This window comes from Geotrypetes seraphini, chromosome 1 (assembly GCF_902459505.1).
Source record: "Geotrypetes seraphini chromosome 1, aGeoSer1.1, whole genome shotgun sequence".
In the NCBI taxonomy this organism is placed as follows: domain Eukaryota; kingdom Metazoa; phylum Chordata; class Amphibia; order Gymnophiona; family Dermophiidae; genus Geotrypetes; species Geotrypetes seraphini.
The window spans coordinates 381946844-381971210 of NC_047084.1; the positions used below are offsets into that span (position 1 = coordinate 381946844).

The following is a 24367-nucleotide window of genomic DNA, read 5'->3' on the forward strand; positions in this document are numbered from 1 at the left end:
TCACATCTACATTTTAGTTGCTCTTCTCTGTATCTTTCTAGCTCTGCTACATCTTTTTAGAGCAAGGCTGACCATAACTGCACACAGTACTCAAAGTGCAGTTGAACTATGGATTGATACAGAGGCCAGTGGCATAGTAATGGGGAGTGGTCTACCCCGGGCACCATCTTGGTAGGGATGCTGGCATCCATCTCTTCTTTCCACTCCCTACTTCCCACTCCTCCCCCGCTACACCTTCACTTCCTCCCCACTGTACCTCTAGCTTTTCGTTGGCACAAGCAGCAATTCCAAGCTGCTGCTCGCGCCAGCGTCAGTTCTCCCTCTGATGTCACTTCCGGGTCCCGTGCCTTGGAAGTGACATCAGAGGGAGAGCCCACGTGGGCAGCAAGTTGGTGATGCTGCTCGTGCCGGGAAAGGGAAGAGAAGCATATGCATGGTAAGGGGGGAGGGCATGGGAGTGGCACCGCCTTGGGTGCCTCCCACCCTTGCTATGCCATTGACAGAGGCATAATATTTTCCATTTTATTCTCCATCTTTTGATAGAATTCTGAAAGCATACAAAGCTTCTGTGGTTAAGAGAACACAGTTTTGCTGGGAAATTTGGTGACTTAAAGCTTGGTTTAGAAGAGAGGTTGTGGGTTGACAAATTCTAAAACAAAAATATATTATTAGTTTGGTTCAACTACCTAAAATTAATTTGTATTTTTTAATATCTTCTACAATCCTAGTTTGTTTAAAGTGTTTAGTATCAAATTTGTCTTGGCTATATTAATTTAAGTACTCTTATTCCCTTTAACAATAACTCAACAATACTAAGTCACAGACAGCAGACAAGCTGTGAGAATGAGGAAAGGTATGAGATTGAGCAGAGCATGAGCAAAACATTAGTCTGAGTTAAATGGTGAATATGGAGGGGAAGAACCCTGCTGGGGGGAGAAGGGAGACTACAATAGGGTGAAAAAGCTAGAATGCAGGGAGAAGAGAGTCTGCAGGGGGGCTACGACTGAAAAAGGTGTAGTTCAGTGTTTCTCAACTTCTTCAAGCCAAGTATCCCCTAAGTCACATTTCAGTCACCAAATTGAAAATAAAATAATTTTCCCTACTTTTGTTGTCTGGTGATTTTATTTTTCTAATCATCTTTTCTCAGTCTATGGTTGCACTTCCTTCTGTCTGTACTCTTAACTGTGTTTCCAGGGCCTTCTTATCCACTGACTGTTTTTCTCTCCATCTTTGGCATTAATTTTTAGCATTCAACTTTTGTCCATTTTTCTGCTTTCTTCTCAAAATCTTCTTTTCCATGTCTTCCCTTCCTATCTCTCTCTCTTTCACTCTCTTTCCCTTCCCGTTTCCATGGCCTGACATCTCTCTCCTTCCCTCCCTCTCCCCAGTGGTCCAACATCTCTTTCCTTCCTTTTCCTCCTTCCCCCAGTCTGGCATCTCTCTACTACTACCACTATTATTATTTCTATAGTGCTACCAGACTCCCCTCCTTCCCTTCCATTCCCTGGTCTGGCATCTCTCCCTTCCTTGAGTCAACTCTCTTCCCCCCCCATGTAGTATTTCTCTCTCCCTTCCTCTTTTCTGCCCACTGCAGTCCAACATCTCCCTTCCTCTTTTCTGGACCCCATTCCAGCCCAACATTTCTCCCTCCTTTCCACCAGTCCAACATTTCTTTCGCTCTGTCTCCTGCACATTCCTTTCCCCACCCAACATCTCTCTCTCTCCCTCCATGAGTCCAACTTTTCACTCTCTGCCCTCTCCCTTTTCCCCTAAGTGTGACATTTCTCCTTCCCTCCTTTCTACCCTCCCCATCCATCTCTTCCTCCCTCCCTCCATGAGTCAAACACTTTCTGCCTCCTGTATGATTTCTCTCTTTCTCTTCACCCCTTCCTTCAAGTGAGACATCCCTCCTTCAGATCCCCCAGCCCATCTCTCCCCAACCCCACTAACATGCTCTCTCCCCATGCACCATTTCTCCCTCTCCTCCACCCATGTCCATTTCTCCTTCTCTCATCACTCTTGCTCCTCTTGTAACAATTTTTCTTCTTTCCTTCCCCCAACCCCACTCGCAACTAATATGCTCTCTCCCCTTGTATCATCTTACCCTCCCGTGCAGCACCTTTCCTTTCCCCTTCTGCCAGGTCCAGCAGCACCTCTTCTCCCTTCCCTTTCCCTCCCCCCTGTCCAACAGCACCTCTCTCTCTCCCCCCATGTCCAGCAGTACCACCTTCTCCCCTCCCCATATGCAGAAGTACCTCTACTCTCCCTAGGGGCAACTCACCGTGTGCTTTTAATTTCTCCACACAACTGCCGCTAATATTAGTTTAGCCATGGTTCCATCAGGCAGCCTCAGGGCTGTTGCTAGGCCGGCCCACTTCCAAAGATGCAACTTCTTCTTTCGTTGGAGGTGGGCCAGCCTAGCAAAGGCCTCAAGCTGCCTGATGGAATTGCCGGCTAAACTAACGCTAGTAGCAACTGTGTGGGGAAGTTAAAAGCACACAGTGAGCTGTTGCCGCTGCTGGTCCGGAGGGGGGGGGAGACGGGGGGAGACTGGGGAGAGAAGATGTGGAAGGCAGAAGATACGCAATGACAGAAGGAAGTTGGGAGACATATAGCACCAGTGCCATGTATCCTCTGTGAATGGTAAGCATAATCCTGGTGTAGTTTAAGTATGAGAGGGAAGCAAGAACTTGGTCAGTAAGGTGAGTGCAGAGGGAAGGTGGATTTGGGAGGTCACTTAGTCCCTGCACCCACACATACATCCTTCCAATCACACACTACACATCTAGTTACTCAATCCCAAATCACACATACTGCCCCAGTCACTCAACCCATGCACCCACATATGCAAAAAGACAATGAATGCAGCTAAACAGCACAAGAGCAGCTGCATGAAATAACTTCCCATGTCAGCATCTATAAAAAGACAAAAGAGGATGAGTATGGCTGCAAAACTGGGGGTAACTTGTAATAATCACCTGATGCAAAGAAGTTAACTTTTACTGGCATCTAAAACATTTCTTGGATATGATATTTTCCTTTTTTTTTTTTTTTTTCTTATTATTTTTTTATTTTCAAGTTTTACATAAAGTGTACAAAATATTAAAATACAATTTATGAATACACAATATCACTTTTATATCTAATACATCATATTCTAAATATATTTTTATTCCCTCTCCCACCCCCCACCCTTCTATTACTTTTCTATCATATATTACATATTATATATTATATTAAATCATATTATGTAAAAATTATTTTCACTACCCCCCCCTCTATGTGTGTCTCATAAAAGATATTGAAAAGAAGAAGAAAAATCTAATTATTTACAATATTTTGTCAATGGCCCCCATATTTTTATAAATTTAGTATATGTCCCTCTTTGTATTGCTATTGCTCTTTCCATTTTGAATATATGACATATTGTATTCCACCAAAATGTATAATTTAGGTTATTATAATTCTTCCAATTGTTGGTTATATGCTGAATGGCAACCCCTGTCATAATTAATAAAAGCTTGTTATTTTCTGGTGAAATTTGACTTTTTTTTCTCATCATCATTTCAAATAACACTGTATCATAAGATATTGCTATATAATTTTCCATCAATTTATTAATTTGTGGCCAAATTGTATTCCAAAAACTTTTAATGTAGGGACAATGATACAGTACCAATGATCTAACGTCCCTGGTTCCAGATTACAGTGCCAGCATCTATTAGACTTAGAACTATCTAATTTTTGCAAACGTGTAGGGGTCCAAAAAGCTCTATGTAATAGAAAGAACCAAGTTTGTCTCATAGATGCTGACACTGTACATCTCATTCTCCAAGACCAAATTAGTGGCCATTGAGATGCATTAATATGATGCTTAATCTCAATGCTCCAAATATCTCTTAGACCATTTTTTGGTTTTTTATTCAAATATCCAGATATTAATTTATACCACAATGCGGCTTGATGTCCTAGGAAGTCTGCTTGAAAACATAAGAACTTTAAACTATATTGATTATTCAATGTTTTCCATTCAGGGAACCCAACCTGAATGGCCTGCTTCAATTGCAACCATTTAAAACTTTGTGTTTTACTTAGACCAAATCTATGTTGCAATTGTGAAAAATCCAGCAGTTTACCTTCTGAAATAACATCATCTAGAGATCTAATGCCTGCAATAATCCAGTTCTTCCAAAGGATTTGAGTTCCGCCAATTTTGATCTTGGAGTTTATCCATAGAGATTGATTAGTTGATTTGTTTATTGGGATAGGTGTTAATTTACTAATAAATCTCAACGTTTTCCAAGTATCCATTAATATTTTATCTTATCTTCTAGGCATGTTAATACTTGGAAGGTGAACTAAATTTAGGGGATATTTTCCATGCAAATAGGAAATCTGTGATACAAAGAAATGGTCACTCCTAAGAACCTGTGAAAACTGCTGTTGAATCAAATTTTCAATTCCTGTAGGAGCTACCGTGTTTCCCCGAAAATAAGCCCTACCCCTGAAAATAAGCCCTAGTTGAAGCGCTGGATTCGAAGGCAGCAGCACTTCCCCCCTCCCCCCACGCACTCTCCTCCTGCCAACCCTTCCATCTTTCCCTCCCCACCGCTGACTGCAAGACTGACATACCATTACCTTCTTCCAAACAGTAGTGTCGCGGCAACAATCTAAACGCGCTGCTTCGTGCATTCTCCCGCTGGGTCATTTCTCTGCCACATCACTGATGATGTCATCAGAAATGCCCTGGTGGTAAAAGGCCCGAAGCAGCTTGTTTAGATTGCTTCCACAATGCTGCCATTTGGAAGAAGGTATTGGTATGCCAGTCTCGCGGTCAGCGTGGGGAGGGAGAGATGGAAGGGTTGGTGGGGGTTCGGCTGCATGGCAGGGGGGGATAGAAAGATACTGTGGGTTTGTGATTGGGCATTGTTTCCCCGAAAACAAGACCTAGTGGGTTTTTTGAGCCAAAATTAATGACAGTGTCTTATTTTCGGGGAAACATGGTAGTAAGATGCATGTCTCTTCATTTTACCTGGAAACTAAATGATGTCCAAACATATGCATCTGCCCTTAGCTAGAAATAATGTAGGAGAGTTTCACTGGGTAGTCATGAGGTCTTCTGTAACAAGTTGTTTATTTTCAAACCAACTGTCTTTCTCCATGAGACACAAAAAATGTAGAGATAGTGAAGAGAAAATGACACATAAGTACTTAACAAAATCCCCCAAACTTATTACAGTAGACTTTCTGTTAACCGGAACTCAAGGAACTAGAACTCTCAAGCAACCAGCAAAAAAAAAAAATATTCAAAGAAATACTGTAATACTTTGAATAAAAATTAAAATAAAATCAATTTCTGATGGAAATTTAAGTGTAAACTTGGCCAGGCTTTGCCTACCACATGTCCAGTAGTTTGTCTGCAACAGTTTATGGTATGGCATAGTATGGGCTATAGTATTAGTTAGAACTCTCAAGCAACCAGAAACTACATTTATCCAGCATCTATCAATCCCCATGGGAATACTGTACTATGTTGTGTTACAATAACATATCACCTGCCAGCTGCCTTTAATTGCAATATGCATAGAGAGCCCTTAAGACTTATATAAAAGCTATTCAGATCTGTCTAACAAAAACAATTATTTTATTAGGTTAAATAAACCAGATATTTACAGAAACCTTACCTTTACAGTTTCCAAATCCCCTGCTTTAGATGCTTCTAATAGTCGATAATCCACATCAGAAGTTCGTACAGGAGTGTTCTCTGTACAAAAATATGAATATAAAGTGTCTTTACTGCTTGCCCTAATTTTTCAATTCTAATATCTCATAGAAACATATGTCCTAAAAAAGAATGCTTTTGCTCCCTTCCTCTTTGAGTTTTACTGTAGACGTTTTGCTGCCAATTGACTGACAATAAGATCTTTTCCTATACACTGATCTTCCTTGGAGAAATGAATATTCCAGTTACACAGATTAAGTAATGCATGTTTTCCCCATTTTGTCTGTACATACCACAATGTCATATAATGAACTGTAAGACTGACTTTAGCAATACAAAAATCATAGCACAAAACCACTTCTCCTGATTCTTTATCAGCAAATGTATTACATTTCAAATAATTTCCTGGTGGTTGCTAGCATAAGAAACTAAGGGGGTTAGTGCACACCATCTATGACAAGGTCCACAGGAATAAAATGGGTCCTTTGGCAGACAGCATGAAATAACTCATTAGTTGTTCCAAACAACTATATAAAAAGGGTTGAAAATGTCTCAGTCAGTGGCAAAGTAAGGGTGGGTCGGTGAGGAGTCCAGACTGTATCGGGCAACGGTTCCTCTCCTCATCTCCGTGTACCTCTTGAAATTTTGCTGGCTTGAGCAGTATCTTCCACCTCCTGCTCACACCAGCCATAACTTCCTTCTGACATCACATCTTGGTTGCAGGACCAGGACGTGTCAGAAGGGAGCCAAGATGGCATGAAGAGAAGATGGAAGATGCTGCTCGCGCCAGAGAACATTTCAAGAGATACATGGGGAGGGGCTGAGTGACAGGGAAAAGTAGGGGATGAACGGTGCAGCAATTCTGGGTGCTACTGGGCTAAGTGCAAAATTGGTTTGTGAGCATAGCTTGTTCCAGAAACATGCTCGCAATCCATAGTGCTCGTATATCAAAGCAACTTTCCTCATAGGCCGTAATGGCAACTCGGATGATTCAGACTGAATACCGGTAGGTACATCTCTCTGACCCGACCCGAGCTGACCTCCGATCCGAGCACGGGAACTGACTTTGTTGCTCCTCCGAGGCCACTGGCGCTGCTTCCTCCCTTTGTGATTGGCTCCTCCCTCCCACTGACTGGCCCTGTCCTTACCCGTGCGCCGCCGGTGTTGAAAGTACCTGCTGCCGGTTTCCTTGCTAGGCTGCTGCTGGGCCTTGAGCATCTGCGCATGCTCAAGGCCTAACTGCTCTCACCCTCTCTGAGATTCTCATCAGTGAATCTCATGAGAATCTCGCAGAGGGTGAGAGCCAGAAGGCCTTGAGCATGCGCAGATACTCAAGGGCCAGCAGCAGCCTAGCAAGGAAACCGGCAGCAGGCACTTTCAACACCAGCGGTGCATGGATAAGGACAGGGCTGGACAGTGGAGGGAGGAGGCGATCGCGAAGGGAGGGAGCAGCGCTGGTGGCCTCGGGGGAGCAACAAAGTTGGTTCCCAGGGTCGGATTGGGGGATCGGATATCAAGTCAATGCTCGGTTTGCAAGTTACAGTTTGCTCGAGTGTTTTGCTCGTCTTGCAAAACACTTGCAAACTGCGTTACTCGCAAACCGAGGTTTGACTGTATCTCAAAATTCAACAGAATGGGGAAATTTAGCATGGAGAAGGGAAAAGCGGGAGAAAAAAATAAACAAAATTTGAAACTGCACAGAATGGACATGGATATCCGGAGAAATGAACTTCCTCTCCTTTCCCCCCCCACAAAAAAAAAAAGAAAACAACCCAGCTCAATGCATTTCTATGGTAGAAGCAGTTACAGCTCTGAGACACAGAATGAAAGATTAGGTTCTTCCCTTTGCTAATCTTCTTCCTTGTAAATCCACACTTTATTTAGGAACCAGTAGTTTATTTCCGTCTACCCGCCAGAACTTTGTAGGAAGTCTCAAACTTCATAGGCTTAAACCCCTCATTACTGTCCCTGTAAACATCAGTCAGTCTTAAAGCAGCCAGGAACATCTGTAGAGGATAAGAACAAGAGAGAGAGGGGAATGGGGACACTCCCCAACAAATAAGTCAATTATGCCGCTTCCACCACCACTATCACTTTGGTGAAGGTCCTGAGTGCTGTTACCAATCCAAAAGGCATTGCCACAAACTGGAAATGTTGCCCCAAGGCATGGAACCTAAGATATTTCTAGTGGTCTGGAAAAATGGGAATGTGGAGATACGACTCCATCAGATCCAGGGAGGCTAAAAACTCCTCCGGTGCCACCAACGCTATCACTGAGCACACTGTCTCCATGCGAAAGCAAGACACTTTCAGCACCGCATTGAACAACTTGAGGTCCAAAATTGGTCTCCAATCATTGGAACCTTTCTTTGGCATGATGAAGTATATCGAGTATCTCCCAGAGACTAAGTCTCGCTCCGGAACTGATTCTATGGCCGCAATATTGAGTAATCTGTGGACTGTAGCCTGCACCCAAACTGCCTTCTCAGGGCGGCCCACTGGGGAATCCAGAAAATACTCGGTCAGAGAAACACCTGTTTGTAGCCAAGACCCATTGATCGGAAGTAATGGCCTGCCATTCCGCCAGAAAAGCCAACAACCACCCCCTGAAGCATGGGGGGTGAGGGAACACTGGTCTGGTGTCAGACCCGCTTCTTTGCAGGAGCTGCCGGACGACTTCCAGTGGACGGCTGATGCCGAGAAACACTGAAGCATGGTCTGGCAGATGAAAAGGACTGCTGGCCTGCGGAAGGGTTGGAGTACAGATGAAAGCGCCTGAAGGAATGAAAATTAGGATGCCCCGAAACTCTGTAAGAGCGGAATCTATTCATAGGCAGCAACTTGAACCTGCGATACTGCACACTATCCATCAGGTCATCCAGACCCTAGCCAAACAGTAGCTGTCTCTTAAAGGGCAACCGGCTCAAGGTCACTTTAGAAGATGAATCTACAGACCACTGCTGGATCCAGAGCAGCCTGCGAGCTGAAACAGAATAGGTGAAAACTTAGCAAAGCTTTCAAGAAGTCATATAAGGCATCAACCATATAATTTACTCCCGAGATTATAAAATCAAGTCATGAAGCACCACATTGTCAGGATCATGGCACAGCTTGGAATGACATGCCCTGGCCACGAAAGAAGAGGACAACACCTTAACCCCAGTGGCTAAATCAAACAGATGCTTAAGGACAAAATCCACACATCGGTCCTGAACATCCTTCAGGACTACTCCCCCGTCAGTGACAAACGAAGTGCGCTTGGTGATCTGCACCACTGAAGAATCCACCTTCAAGGAAACAAAGTGCTTGTTAAAGATATCCACCATGGGATAAAGCCGAACCATGGTGCGAACACATTTCAAAGGACCTTCAGGAGTCTCCCAGATGTCCGTAAGGATCCGAACGAGGTCAGGATGATCAGGAAAAGAGGCTGATTGCGGTCTCTGGTCACTCATGAGTAAACATTCTGCAGTGTCAGGCTGCTCAGACTGCAGATTTAATTCCTCAGAGATCAAATCCACAAGATGCATGTGCTTGAAAAATCTGTGCACAATGGGATCCTCCCCCAAATCAGGGGCTCTGCACGGTGGATCCTGAAATGTCGCCTGCGCACTTCTCAGGGTCCTCCCCCGATGCCATTTTTGCGGGAGTCGAGGCAGAAGGCTCTAAAAGACCCTCTTTGGAGGTTGTAGGCAGCAAATCCGGGCAAGCCTCGCACCCATTGTGGGCTGCAGAGCACGTGGAACACAGCATATCCGACAGCCATCCACCTCAAATGAAGCATGAATCCATTACATCCTGCCCTGGGGAGGACATTTATGTGGTTTTCTTTCAAAAACAAAGCTTGTAAGCATAAAAAATAACTTTGAAATCAAATCGGGAAAAATCCAAGATGGCTGTTGCAGGTGCTGATTTTGACTAAAAATAGCCTGGGAACCTCAAAAATTGCGATTTTAGGATCTTAGGAATGGGGAAGGGTAGGGCATGCAGGGAAACCACTCCAAAACCCCTTTTTAAAATCCCTGATTCAGGCTGTGAATCCCCCCCCCACACACACACTCTTCCAGAATTGCTGATTCAGGCTGTGAACCTGTACTCACAGAACCAAGTACTGACAGGAAAACACTGCAGACAGAGCTGAAACAGCTCAAGAACTAGAAAGCTGGACTTCAAATCTTCTGAATGCTCCACCAGCCTGACCTCCAAGGCTGGGTACCCCCGCCAACCTTGGACACGCCATGCAGACACCTGACGGAGGAATGCAGTCTGGCTCCAATCCCGATTCCGAACTTGTTTAACCACGTGGGAAAAAAAATGCCATTATATTAGCACTATTTTAAGAAGAAAAACAGTAAAGCATTTCTTCTTCCAGCAGTGCAGATATCTCAGTGGGCCTTTACTTGCATTCTCTGATGCCAGGGAGAACCAAGGAGCAAACACTGTAGCCATTAAACATAGAAGTGAAGCAGGGAGAGGCTTGTGTGTTGGGTAGTGAAGTGATACTTTTTTTTTGGCTACTCCAATTAATGCTGCTTTTCCCACACAAGGAGCCCAGAATGAAGACGGAGGAGTATGGCTGAAGTTGAGTCTACTGCTTCAAAGACATTGGAAGCTAACAGAGGCGCACAATAATCTGTGAGTAAGACACCTCCCCCTCCCCCCACCTTTAAGGGGATTTTGCAGCCTGCATACATGAAGTCCTGATAAAACTTTCATTAATTACATTGAATTCAATTTGGGTCACTTAGATGAAAATGAAAGATTCTTTAGATATGGTCCTGCAACAATCTTTCCAGCTCTCTCAGCATGTGGACACAGTGGAACAAGACTAGTAGTTTAGAGATGAAGATAGTTCCCTTAAATGAACAGGTGACTGAGCTTAAGAACACCAATACTATTTTAATTAAAGATGTTACAAACCTTTGTAGGAAGCATGAGACTTTTGAGAACTTAATAAAAACACTGAATTTGAGGATCTTAAATTTTCCAAAAAATGACGTTCTTTCCTCATTGGAAATGTTAAGATGTATTAATACAGGGGTCTCAAAGTCTAAGAATGTTAATAATGCCTCTATCGTTCCATGGTGCAGCCTCACCTTGAGCATAGTGTTCAATTCTGGTTGTTGTATCTCAAAAAATATATAGCGGAATTTAAAAAGGTTCAAAGAAGAGCAGTCAAAATGATAAAGGGGATGGAACTCCTTTCATATGAGGAGAGACTAAAGAGGTTAGGGATCTTCAGCTTTGGGAGATATGATTTTGTAGACTTCAATCATGAGTGTCTAGAAAGGGTACAAATGAATTGATTTTTTACTCCATCAAAAATTACAAAGACTGGGGGGACTCGATGAAGTTACAGAGAAATACCAATAGAAAGAAATAGTTTTTCACTCAAGAGACGCTCTGGAATGTGTTGCCAGAGGATGTGGTAATAGTGGTTAACATAACTGATTTAAAAAAAAAAAAAAAAGGTTTGAACAAGTTCCTGGAGGAAAAGTTTATAATCTGTTATTGAGAAAGACATAGGAGAAGCCACTGCTTGCCCTGGGATCGGTAGCACTGAAAGTTGCTACTATTTGGATTTTTACAAGGTAATTGTGATGGATCATTAGTCTGACCCAGTAAGGGTATTCTTAAGTTTTTATTAGAAGACCTTTGAGGAATTTTTTTGATCAGAGGATGAGATGCGAAAGACATTTGGTGATTGTTGAAGCAGTAGGATGAGACTGCTGCCGATGAACTCTTGTTGAAGATGGCTTCAATCTATCTAAGTGTCTCTCAAACTGTGTGCTACAGCACAGTGGTGTGCCCCAAAGAGATTCTGGGTGTGCCATGAAAGATTCCAGAATTTTACTTTATTTAAAAAAATTTCCTTCATAAGTATAGACTAGAATAGATGACGTCATGTACACAAGAATCTGTCAATGTTATGAGCATCTGTGTAAGGATACAACTGATCAAACAAACATCATTCTTTGACATGATTAGTCCTTGAAAACTATCAGCAAATAATTTTATTTTTATTTTTTATGCAGTAGTTATCCTAACTTGAGCAACAAAGCAACCAAGGCTTTGTTACCATTTGGATCTTCTTACCTTTGCAAACTTGGATTTTCAGCTCTGACAGAAATTAAATTGAAAAAAAGGGAATGACTGCAGATGGTGGATGATGAGATGTGTATTTGCTTGTTGACTATCGAGACACATAGAAACATAGAAATAGACGGCAGATAAGGGCCCACGGCCCATCTAGTCTGCCCACTTTAATGTCCCTCCCCTACCTTTGCCCTGTGAATAGATCCCATGTGCCGATCCCATTTGGCCTTAAAATCAGGCACGCTGCTGGCCTCAATCACCTGTAGTGGAAGACTATTCCAGCGATCAACCACTCTTTCAGTGAAAAAGAATTTCCTGGTGTCACCTCGTAGTTTCCCGCCCCTGATTTTCAACGGATGCCCTCTTGTTGTCGTGGGACCCTTGAAAAAGAAGATATCTTCCTCCGCCTCGATGCGGCCCGTAAGATACTTGAACGTCTCGATCATGCCCCCCCTCTCTCTGCGCTCCTCGAGCGAGTATAGCTGTAATTTGTCAAGCCGTTTTTCGTATGGTAGATCCTTGAGTCCCGAGACCATCCGGGTGACACATTTTAATTTGCACTCAAAAACAAGCACATCCATCACATTAATTAGCAATTCTATTCTATCTATTTTAGTTTTACCATTGTTACAATTACCCATAAAGAACTTTAAATAAATAACTCTCAAATTTATTGTTGGTTTTGCTGTTTTATAATTTCAATTTTAATGTGCCGTGAAAAACATTTGCTCCGTTTAGTGTGCCGGAGCTATAAAAAAAGTTTGAGAGAGATTGATCTATCTTTATAGAGTGATAATAAATAATTCAAAATAGTGTGCACAGAAATGGAACAAGTAGTGAAATTATTTGATGTACTGTACACCAGTTTGAAAATCTCTTTCATTTGAGTGAATATGATTTTCAGGTAGCTGGTTTGTGAGCTGCTTGAACAGCATCCTGTATTGTTAGAAAGATTGAGATGCCAGAGAACCATTGAGTTTCCTTGCTGTAAGGGTCAGTTTCTTGAGACTGGGGTGAAGGACTGTGTGAGAAGGTTTAGATGTACTCCCAGAGACACAGGTACTTCTGAGGAAAGTTGAGAAATCGCAGGTACCATGGTTGACGTGGCCATCTTGGAGCTATGAAAATCATAGTCACTGCATCCTGAATGACTTTGCAAAGGAGCTTGAGGATTAGAGTAAAAAGTGGAAAGGCATAAAGGAGGGCTGTCATCCATGAGAGTTGAAAAGGATCCTACTGGAGACTAAGGGATGATGGTAGTCTGGAGCAAAACTTTTCGCACTTGAACTTGGGGTCTGAGGCAAATAAGTCAATCTCTGGGGTGCCCCAGTGATGGAAAATCTGTTGTATTGTTGTGATAGTGAGAGACCACTCATGGTTGTAGAATTCTACTGAGTCTATCTGCCAAGAAATTTGAGGGTCCTGGAATGTATGATGCATGAAGGGATGACAGTAGGATCCATCTCCCTTGGTTCCCTTTTTGTCTATCTGGAACAGAAGATGTTTTTTCTGTAGAAAGTAAGCAAATTCAAGAATTGCATAGTAACATAGAAACATAGAAATTGACGGCAGAAAAGGGCCATAGCCCATCGAGTCTGCCCATACCAATGACCCACTCCCCGACTTTTACTCCCCTATAGATCCCACGTGAATATCCCATTTTCTCTTAAAATCTGACACGCTGTTGGCCTCAATCACCTGCTGAGGCAGCTCGTTCCAATGATCGACCACCCTTTCGGTGAAGAAGTACTTTCTAGCATCACCTTGAAATTTCCCTCTCCTGATTTTCAGCGAGTGTCCTCTGGTTACCGAGGGCCCTGTAAGACTGAAGATATCATCTTTCACCTCTATACGCCCCGTGATATACTTAAAGGTCTCAATCAAGTCCCCCCTCTCTCTTCGCTCTTCGCTAGACTGGTGTTCTCTAGAAGACCGATGTGAAAAGAAGATTCTGCTAGAGACCATTAACCTTGGGTCTCTAAGTCTTGAAGATGTGCTTCTCAGCTGTGAAGTGAGGCATTCGTGGTGAGAACTACCTGCGGGGATCGAGGCTGGAAGGGTGACCCTGGGGTCAGATTGGAAATGTTGGAACCACCAATGTAGACAGCACTTCATTTGAGATGTGAGAGAAATCTTTTGGGAGAAGCAATGTTCAATTTGATCCCATTGGAGTTTTACAGCCCATTGAATTGGCCTCATTCTGAGTCTTGCTGTGGTTACCATCACCATTGTGGTTGACAGTCTTAATAGGCATCGTGTTGTGCAGGAGTTGGAATGGAGAATCCGGTGAGCAGGGGTTTAAAGAGAGTGAATACGCTCCAGTGGAAGGAAGATTTGGCTATGCAGTGTCCAGAAGGGCCACTATGATCTAGGTATGCTGAGATGGAGTAAGGTTGTATTTTGGTAGACTGATAATGAAATCGAGGGATTCCAGTAGGATATTGTGACGTTGAGAGAATGAAGAAGAGTTTGCACCAGTTGTCCAAGTAGGGAAGGACAAAAATGCTTTTCTTCCTGAGATAAGCTGCTACTACTGCTAAAGTTTTCGTAAATACTCTGGGCACAGCTAACAATCTGAATGGGAGGACCTGGTATTGAAAGCGAAGACTGCTGAAAGTGAAGGCACCCGGCCGCGCAGGCCCAGACAGAGGTCCTCCAACCTGCGGAAGGCACCCGACGTGGAAGGCTGGCTGGAAGACGGAAGAGGAATCCCCCGAAACGGCGCTTCCTGGACTGTAAGTGCTCGTTTATCGGAACAGTGCTCGGTTTGCGAGTCAAAAGTTTGCTGAGTGTTTTGCTCGTTTTGCAAAACACTCATAAATCGCAAGTTCCACTGTATTTTCCTTTATAGAATATGAACCTATATATATAAGTGCAGTTATAGAATAACCTCTCATGTGCCTTTATAATATATGCAAACGCTCTTGCAAATGTTTGCACTGGCTCCAAAGGAGTAAGAGGGTGAGTGCAGTCTGAGTATACATGCATATTTTTTAAAACATGTATATTGCAACTTCACTCAAACTGTACTCCTGAGAACACCTATGCTTGGAAAGCATATAAGGAGGCATTTTCTTGCAATGCACTTACTATTTATGCATAGATACCCAAGAAGACTCTTTCTGCATGTAAAACATGTTTTATAAGGGTAATGAATTTGATATACCACCTTCCTGTGGTACAACCAAACTGGTTTACATATTACTTCCTCTGGTTTACAGGTACTTCCTCTGTCTCTAGTGGGCTCACAATCTAAGTTTTTGTACCTGAGGCAATGGACTTGACTAAGCAGAACAAGCTTTATAAAATTATCCTCACTGTGGAATTAAAATGGAAATCTGTAAGAAAGCAAAATTAGTGTGTTAATACATCTTGACTCACCACTTAGAATCTGTTGCACTGCCTCATTGCCCATCTGTGCTGCGGTGAAACCTTGCAAGGAGATGACAGACGGGTCAGAGCCATAACTCAGCAAAAGACGGCAAGTCTGTAAGTGACCTCCCATGGCAGCCCTGTGCAAGGCTGTCTGACCAAGTGTATCTAGTGTGTTCATCTGAAAAATCATCCAAACATTAACATATTTATATTGCTTGCATTTTTTCACTTCCCTCAACAATTCAATAATATGGAAAAACTATAATTAAATCAAGGATTCCCAATAGCAAGCAGTACATATTCCATTAAAAATGCTCTTAAATTATTTTATTATCTCAAAACAGAACAATCTAGAATTATTATAAAAGATCCTATTTAAAACTGATCATTTAGGAAAGTGGTTCTTAAACCTATCCTGAAAGATCCCCATCCAATCGGGTTTTCAAGATATCCCTAATGAATATGCTTGAGGCAGATTTGCATATAATAGAGGTGACAGGCATGCAAATTCTGCTTCATGCATATTCATTAGGGATATTTTGAAAAGTTTAACAAGTTTAAGAACCACTAATTTAGGACAGTGTTTCTCAACACGCGGTATATGTGTACCCCTAGGGGTATGCAAGCTGCTTGTGTGTGTGTGTGTATGTAGGGGGCTATGCGGCGCCAGGCGCTGTATGTCTCCAAACTTCCTTCAGACGTCACATATACGTGGCGTTGGCACTGTATGTCTCCCTTCCTTCTGACAGCGCATATTTCCCGCCTTCCTTGTCTTTTCTCCACAGCCTCCCCCACCTTTCCAATAACAGCAGCAGCAGCTCACTGTGTGACCTTTGCTAGGCCAGCCCACCTCTGATGAAAGAGCAAGTTACATCATTGGAGGTGGGCCGGTCTAGCAAAGGCCTCAAGGCTGCCTGACAGAATCACCGGCTCAGCAGTACCTCTCCTCTTCCTAGCGGCAGCTTTTAACTTCCTCACACAGCTGCTGCTAGCGTTAGTTTAGCCGCAGTTCCAACAGGCAGCCTTGGGGCCTTTGCTAGGCCAGACTGCCTCCTACGAACAAGAAAGTGGCATCATCGGAGGTGGGCCGGCCTAGCAAAGGCCCTGAGGCTGCCTGATGAAACCGCAGCTAGTGGCAGCTGTGTGGGGAAGTTAAAAGCACGCAGTCAGCTGTCGCTAAGGAGAGGAGAAGTACTCCTGGACAAGGAGAAGAGGTATTGCTGGACATCGTGAAGGGTTGGGGGAAGGGAAAAAGGATACTGCTGGACATGGGGAGAGAGAGAGAGGTCCTGCTGGATCTGGCAGAAGGGAAAGGTGCTGCTGGACGAAGGAGAAGGGGAGGGAAAGGAAAGGTGCTGCACGCTGGAGGGGAGGGTGAGATGGTGCATAAGGAGAGAGCAGTTGTGAGTGGGGCTGGGGAGAGGGGAGGAAGAAAGGAAAATTGTTGCAGGTTGAGTCAGAGTGATGAAAAGGGAGAAAAGGACATGGTGTGGAGGGAGAAATGTGGCATGGTGAGAGAATGTGTTGTGAGTGTGGTTGGGGAGAGATGGATTGGGGGTGGGAAGGAGGGATGTCTCACTTGAGGGGAGAAAGAGGAGAAAGCGTGCAGAAAGCAGAAAGTGTTGGACTCATGGAAAGAGAGAGGGAGAGATGGACGGGGAGAGCAGAAAGGAGGGAAGGAGAAATGTCACACTCAGGGAAAGGGGGAGAGGGCAGAGAGAAAAAATTGGACTCATGGAGAGAGAGAGAGAGATGTTGGTTGAGGGAGAGACTAAAGATTGGAGGAGAGGAAACCTGCAGGAGGCAGAGAGAAAGAAACGTTGGACTGGTGGGAAGGAGAGAGAAATGTTGGATGTAGCAGAAGAGGGAGTAGGAGAGATGCACCATGGATCCCTCTCTTTCCCTACTCCTCTTGCAGCAAGGAAGGGAATGAGAGAAGGACAGTGAGAGGGAGAGGGAGACAAGCTGCCAATGGAAGGTGGAGGAGAAAGGAAGAAAAGTTGGACTCATGAAGGGACAGAGAGAGATGTTGGTTGGGGAAGGGAATGAGGTCTGGAGGAGAGGAAGCATGTAGGAGGCAGTAAGAAAGAAATATTGGATGCACAGTCAGAAAGAAGTGCAACCAGACACTCATGAAATCACCATACAACAAACTTCAGAAGTAGTTATTTCATTTAATTCTGCTACTGAATTAAAGGCTCTGGTAGAGACCCATTTACAAATAAGCAAAGATACTTTATTTATTTATAACTTTCAAATAAAATTCACAAGAATACATCTTGCTGCATGAAACACAGAGAAGAAAAATAATTTCAAGAAAAAAGAAAATTTTTTACAATATAACCAAATCTTAATCCCCTTCCTTTAACCACAATAACAGTAGGAGTAGTCAACATATATTACAAGGAGAAATTAAATACAAATCATTTAAGGAAAAAGCTTAGTGTGATTTAATGACTGGATTATTCAAAAAGTCCCTGTTTAATCATTCCTTGATGATCTTCTTGATATCTAGGAACTGCTTCAGATGTTCTGGAGAAAAAAAATGTATATTTGACACCCAAGTACCTAACCAGGCACTTACAGTGATACGCAAGAAAGAATGTAGCACCTAACTTGATTGTCTCTTGACGTAAAGAGAGGAAATCCTTTCTTCGTTCCCGAGTGGTTTTAGAAACATCAGGGTATAACCATATTTTCTGACCCCCAAACAATTTCTGAGAGTTCTTAAAATATAATTTCAAAATCATATTAGAGTCCAGTTTGAAAACAAAAGACACCAAAGAGTAGCACTTTCAGTGTCAGCTGTTAAAGTTTGTTCAAGAAGTGCAGACACATTTTCAAAATCAATCTGAGTCTATTGACCATTCTTTTTTCCCTAATTTCTTTTGTGAAGCCTTTCTATTTGGCAAGTAATACATTTTATTAATTGGAGGAACATTATTTATGGGAATTTTTAGATTCTCAGAAAAGTATCTTTTAAGAAAATCAATAAGTAAAACACCTGGGGGCCAAAAGAAAATTCAGGAAATGAAGATTTAACCGCCGATTATAATTTTCTATCTGTTGAAGTTTTCTATGGATTAAGGTATTGTCATAAGCAAAGACACTATTAATTTGGAAATATTAATTGGGAAGAATACATACTTTGTAAATGGGTCTCTGCTAGAGCCTCTAATGTAAATATAAAATATAAATACTCCAGCTGATGAGGACCCCCAAGCTATATCAGCTGGGGACTTCCTGTGCAGGTGGCTGGGGCCCCTTTTGGCATTCTTGGCCGGCAGCAGTAGCGTCCCTGAGTCACAGATGCTGGCACCTCAGTGGCTCAGGAACGCTGCCAGCGACTGCTGCGCTTGGTGGAGGGGAATTCTGGCCATCTTTGGAGGAGGTCATCAGCTGACAGTTTTGGGTATCCCTACCAGTAACAGTAAGGGTCAGCAAATACTTCAGCACTGGAAAAATAAAATCAGAAATGCAATTCCTTTTCTTTTGAACACAGTACAAAGACATCTGCTATATACATTTCCCAAAGCTAACATATTTTAGTCAATAATTCCTTTTTTCCGTTGTTGTCTGGAGATTTACTTTTCCAACAAGTTGGTCCCAGTTAAAAAATGACATGGGGACAATTTTTTCCCCATCCCCGCAAGAACTCAATTTCCCCATCCCGTCTCCGCGAGTTTTGTTGCTGTCGTTGTCCTATTCCTGTAAGCTCTGCCTTAACAGCACAAGCCTCGAACACTTATGATTTTAAAGTGTTTGAGGCTTGTGCAGATGAGGACAGAGCTTGCAGGAATGGGGCAGGGACAGGAAAAGAATTTGCCTGGATGGGATGGGAAAATTAGTTCCCGCGGGGAAAAATTTGTCCCCATGTCATTCTCTAGTCCCAGTTTTTCTTTTTTTCCACTTTCCTGTTTTCTACAAATTATGTTGCTGTCTATTGGTTCCTTCTACCATGGTCCAGCATTTGTTCCTCACTCTTCCCTTCCTCCCATTGTACAGCATCCTTACTCCCTTCTGTCCTGGATCAATCTCTCTCTTTTCCCCTCCTCACTCCTGCACAGCATTTCTTCCTCTCCACCACCCCCATGTGTAACATGTCTTCCTCTCTCTCTCTCTCACTGTCCAACATCTCTCTTTCTCTCATTTCCTCCCTTGCTGCAAAGGGAGCTAAGAAAGAGAGAGGCATACAGGGTGCATCTCTCCCATCCCCTCTATGGCCACATCCAACACTTTTCCCTCTTTCATCCCCCAGACCATGTGCAGCATCTTTTTTCCCTGCCCACCAGCCCCATGCCCAACATTTCTCCTTCTATCACCCCTCTCCAGTACCATGCCTAATCTCTCCCTTTATTCCCTCCACCACTATGTCCAACATTCCTCCCTCTTGCATCCCTTTTATGTCCCACAGTTCCCTCTCCACCACCACATTTCTCCCTCATCTTTCTTTTCCTTATGCATCTGTACCTCACTCCTCTCCTTCCCTATGACCAAAAAGCACAGTTACTTACCATAACAGGTGTTATCCAGGGACAGCAGGCAGATATTCTTGACTGATGGGTGACGGCACCGACGGAGCCCCGGTACGGACAATTTTAGAGTGATTGCACTCTAAGAACTTTAGAAAGTTCTAGCTAGGCCGCACCGCGCGTGCGCGAGTGCCTTCCCGCCCGACAGAGGCGCGCGGTCCCCAGTTAGGATAAGCCAGCTAAGAAGCCAACCCGGGGAGGTGGGTGGGACGCAAGAATATCTGCCTGCTGTCCCTGGATAACACCTGTTACGGTAAGTAACTGTGCTTTATCCCAGGACAAGCAGGCAGCATATTCTTGACTGATGGGTGACCTCCAAGCTAACAAAAAGAGGGATGGAGGGAAGGTTGGCCATTAGGAAAACAAATTTTGTAAAACAGATTGGCCGAAGTGTCCATCCCGTCTGGAGAATGCATCCAGACAATAGTGAGATGTAAAAGTATGAACTGAGGACCAAGTAGCAGCCTTGCAGATTTCCTCAATAGGAGTGGAACGGAGGAAAGCTACAGACGCTGCCATAGCTCTAATCTTGTGGCCTGTGACAGAACCTTCCAGCGTCAGGCCCGACTGAGCATAACAGAAGGAAACGCAAGCGGCAAGCCAATTGGACAGGGTGCGTTTAGATACAGGATGACCCAACTTGTTAGGATCAAAGGACAAAAACAGTTGAGGAGATGATCTGTGAGGTTTGGTGCGATCAAGATAGTAAGCCAGAGCACGTTTACAATCCAAGGTATGCAAAGCCTGTTCACCTGGATTAGAATGAGGCTTTGGGAAAAAAACAGGTAGAACGATGGATTGGTTAAGATGAAACTCAGACACAACCTTAGGAAGGAATTTTGGATGTGTACGGAGAACGACCTTATCATGGTGAAAAACAGTGAAAGGTGGATCAGCCACCAGTGCATGGAGCTCACTGACCCTCCTGGCAGAAGTGAGAGCTATAAGAAAGATCACTTTCCAAGTTAGAAATTTAAAATGCGTTGTGGCCAAAGGCTCGAAAGGAGGCTTTCATTAACGCAGAAAGAACCACATTAAGATCCCACACAACAGGAGGAGCCTTAAGAGGTGGCTTCACATTGAAAAGGCCCTTCATGAACCTTGAAACTAAGGGATGAGCTGAGAGGAGTTTTCCATGAATCGGCTCATGAAAAGCTGCAATAGCACTAAGGTGGACCCTTATCGAAGAGGATTTAAGACCAGAGTCAGATAAGGACAACAGATAGTCCAAAACCAGTCCCACTGCTGTAGTCATGGGATTATGGTGATGTAACAGGCACCAGGAAGAAAACCGAGACCACTTTTGTTGGTAACATTGAAGAGTAGACGGTTTCCTGGAGGCATCAATAATAGAACGGACAGGCTGAGAAAGGAGAGCGTGAGCCGAAGTCAGCCCGAGAGATACCAAGCTGTCAGGTGCAGAGACTGTAGGTTGGGATGAAGCAGTGTTTGCTGATGCTGTGTAAGCAGTGAAGGAAACAGAGGAAGAGGTATGGGTTCCCTGGAACTGAGTTGAAGTAGAAGGGAAAACCAATGCTGTCTGGGCCACCGTGGAGCGATGAGAATCATGGTGGCTTGTTCCCTCTTGAGCTTGAATAAGGTGCGCAGCATGAGCGGAAGAGGAGGGAATGCATAAAGGAAGAGATTGGTCCAATCCAGGAGAAATGCATCGGGTTCCAGACGGTGAGGAGAGTAAAGTCTGGAGCAAAACAGGGGCAGTTGATGGTTGTGGGGAGCTGCAAAAAGATCCACTTGAGGTGTGCCCCATTGGGAGAAAATGGACTGGAGAGTCGAGGGGTCGAGAGTCCATTCGTGAGGTTGAAGAATTCTGCTGAGATTGTCTGCTAAGCAATTCTGTTCCCCTTGGATGTAGACTGCCTTCAGGAATAAGTGACGAGCAGTCGCCCAGGTCCAAATCCTTAGAGCTTCCTGACATAAGGGATGGGATCCCGTCCCTCCCTGTTTGTTGATGTAGTACATTGCAACTTGGTTGTCTGTGCAAATGAGAAGAACCTGAGGAAACAGGAGATGTTGGAAAGCTTTGAGGGCGTAAAACATCGCTCTGAGTTCCAGGAAATTGATGTGGTGTTTCTTTTCCTGTGTGGTCCAAAATCCCTGAGTTTGGAACTCGTTCAAGTGAGCTCCCCATGCATAGGGGGAGGAATCCGTGGTGATGACCAGTTGATGAGGAGGTAGATGGAACAGTAGACCTCTGGATAGATTTGATGATTTCAACCACCAAAGAAGCGACTGTCGAAGAGACGAGGTCACAGATATGTGTTGTGAACAAGGATCCGTCGCTTGTGACCACTGAGTCGCTAGGGTCCATTGAGGAGTACGCAGGTGGAGACGTGCGAAGGGAGTGACATGTACTGTGGAGGCCATGTGTCCCAAGAGCACCATCATGTGATTCGCAGAGATGGAAGGTTGCTGGAACACCTGCTGACAGAGATGAAGGATGGTGTGAAGGCGGTTTGGAGGAAGAAAAGCCCTCATCTGAACAGTATCCAGAATGGCTCCAATGAATTGAAGTCGCTGAGTTGGAATGAGGTGCGACTTGGGTAGATTGATTTCGAACCCCAACAGTCGAAGGAAGTAAATGGTCTGATCCGTGGCTTTGTGAACGGACTGAGGAGAAGGAGCCTTGATGAGCCAGTCGTCCAGGTAAGGGAAGACTTGAAAGTTGTGGGAGCGGAGATAAGCTGCGACCACAATCAGACATTTGGTGAATACCCTGGGCGAGGAGGCTAGGCCGAAGGGTAGCACCTTGTATTGGTAATGATGTTGGTTGACAAGAAAGCGAAGATATTGTCTGGACATCAGATGAATTGGAACGTGAGTATACGCCTCCTTGAGATCGAGGGAACATAGCCAGTCTTCCTGAGAGAGAAGAGGGTATAGGGTGGCAAGAGATAGCATCTTGAACTTCTCCTTGACCAGACATTTGTTGAGATCCCTGAGATCTAATATTGGTCTGAGATCTCCGGTCTTTTTGGGTACAAGAAAGTACCGGGAGTAAAAACCCAGGCCTTGCTGGTCCAGAGGAACTGGTTCGATGGCATTGAGAAGAAGGAGGGATTGAACCTCCTGAGCGAGGAGGAGGGACTGAGCCTTGTTGGAAGCAGACTCTTTTGGCAGACTTAATGGTGGAGGAGTCTGAAAGTTTAGAGAGTAGCCGTGGGCGATGATAGCAAGTACCCACTGGTCGGAGGTGATTGCTTCCCAGCGAGATAGAAAAACTTGTAGTCGACCTCCTATGGGCTGAGGTAGAGGACATGAGGGAGGAAGACTGGCAATGTTCTGGAGAAAGGAGTCAAAAGGGCTGTGTCGACTTAGGTTGAGTAGCCGGTTTGACAGTAGGCTGCTGTTGTTGGCGAGCCTGTTGCTGCTGCTGACGCTGTCTGCGAGGTTGAGGAGGATGAGGCTGGGCTGGCCGAGCAGAAAACCTCCTTTGATATGAAGATTGTTGCCTGAATGGACGAGGAGGAGGAGGTTTCTTCTTGTTTTTCAACAAGGTGTCCCACCTAGTTTCATGGGCGGAGAGCTTTTGTGTGGTGGTATCCATAGACTCCCCAAACAGCTCATCCCCTAGGCAAGGCGCATTGGCCAGCCGGTCCTGATGGTTTACGTCCAATTCTGAGGCCCGCAGCCATGCCAACCTTCTCATTGCTACAGAGATAGCAGTAGCACGAGATGTCAGTTCAAAAGTATCATAAATAGAACGGACCATAAACTTCCTGAGTTGCAGAAGACTAGAGGTACATTGCTGAAAAGCAGGAAGTTTACGGTCCGGAATATACTTTTGAAAAGAGGTCACAGGTAAAACGAGAAGTGGAAAGCGTAATTACTTGAACGGTTGGCCAGCATGGCATTTTGGTAAAGACGCTTTCCAAATTTGTCCATGGCCTTTCCTTCCCTACCAGGAGGGACAGAGGCATACATACTGGCTCCTGCAGTCTTCTTTAGGGTTGACTCTACCAACAGGGATTCATGGGGAAGTTGGGGTTTGTCAAATCCAGGGATTGGAATCACTTTATATAGAGATTCTAGTTTTCTTGGGGCTCCTGGGATTGTCAAAGGAGTTTCAAGATTCTTATAAAAAGTTTCCCTCAAGATGTCATGGAGGGGTAACTTTAAAAACTCTTTAGGAGGTTGGTCAAAATCCAAGGCATCCAAAAATGCCTTGGATTTTTTAGAGTCAGATTCTAAAGGAATAGACAGGGTGTCTGACATCTCCTTTAAAAATTTTGTGAAGGAGGAGTGCTCTGGCTTAGCAGTAGTATCCTGCACCGATGGTTCCTCCTCATCAGATGTGTAATCCTCCTTGGTACCGAGGGGATCATCCGAATCGTCCCACAAGTCAGGGTCCCGTACCGATTGTAAACGGCCCTGGGAAAGTGGAGTCGATGTATCAGTATGTTTAGTCTTGCGTACCGATTTACCAGACCGAGTGGAGACGGTACCAGGGGAATGTAGTACGGTACGGGGTTCAGAGAACAGTACCGGTTCCGACCCCGTAGGAGTAGCACGCCGTTTTGGTTCTGCTGACAGAACAGGCATGGACAAAGATTTTTGTGGTGCTGAAACAGTCGATGCCAATAACAGAGGCTGTTCGACAGACGGCACCGAAGGCTCAGTCGGT

The 24367-nt window shown here is 44.3% G+C and overlaps 1 protein-coding gene across 1 annotated transcript in view; it reads right to left on the reverse strand.

The window, feature by feature from the left end:
• The window catches only part of TNKS (tankyrase), a 498734-nt gene that overhangs the window by 201965 nt on the left and 272402 nt on the right, over positions 1-24367 (reverse strand). The window contains exons 12-13 of the mRNA XM_033915990.1: positions 15200-15371; positions 5685-5764 (exon numbers count right to left, since the gene is read on the reverse strand). Coding sequence (XP_033771881.1) covers positions 5685-5764; positions 15200-15371 — 252 coding nt within the window. The remainder of the gene's footprint in view (positions 1-5684; positions 5765-15199; positions 15372-24367) is intronic.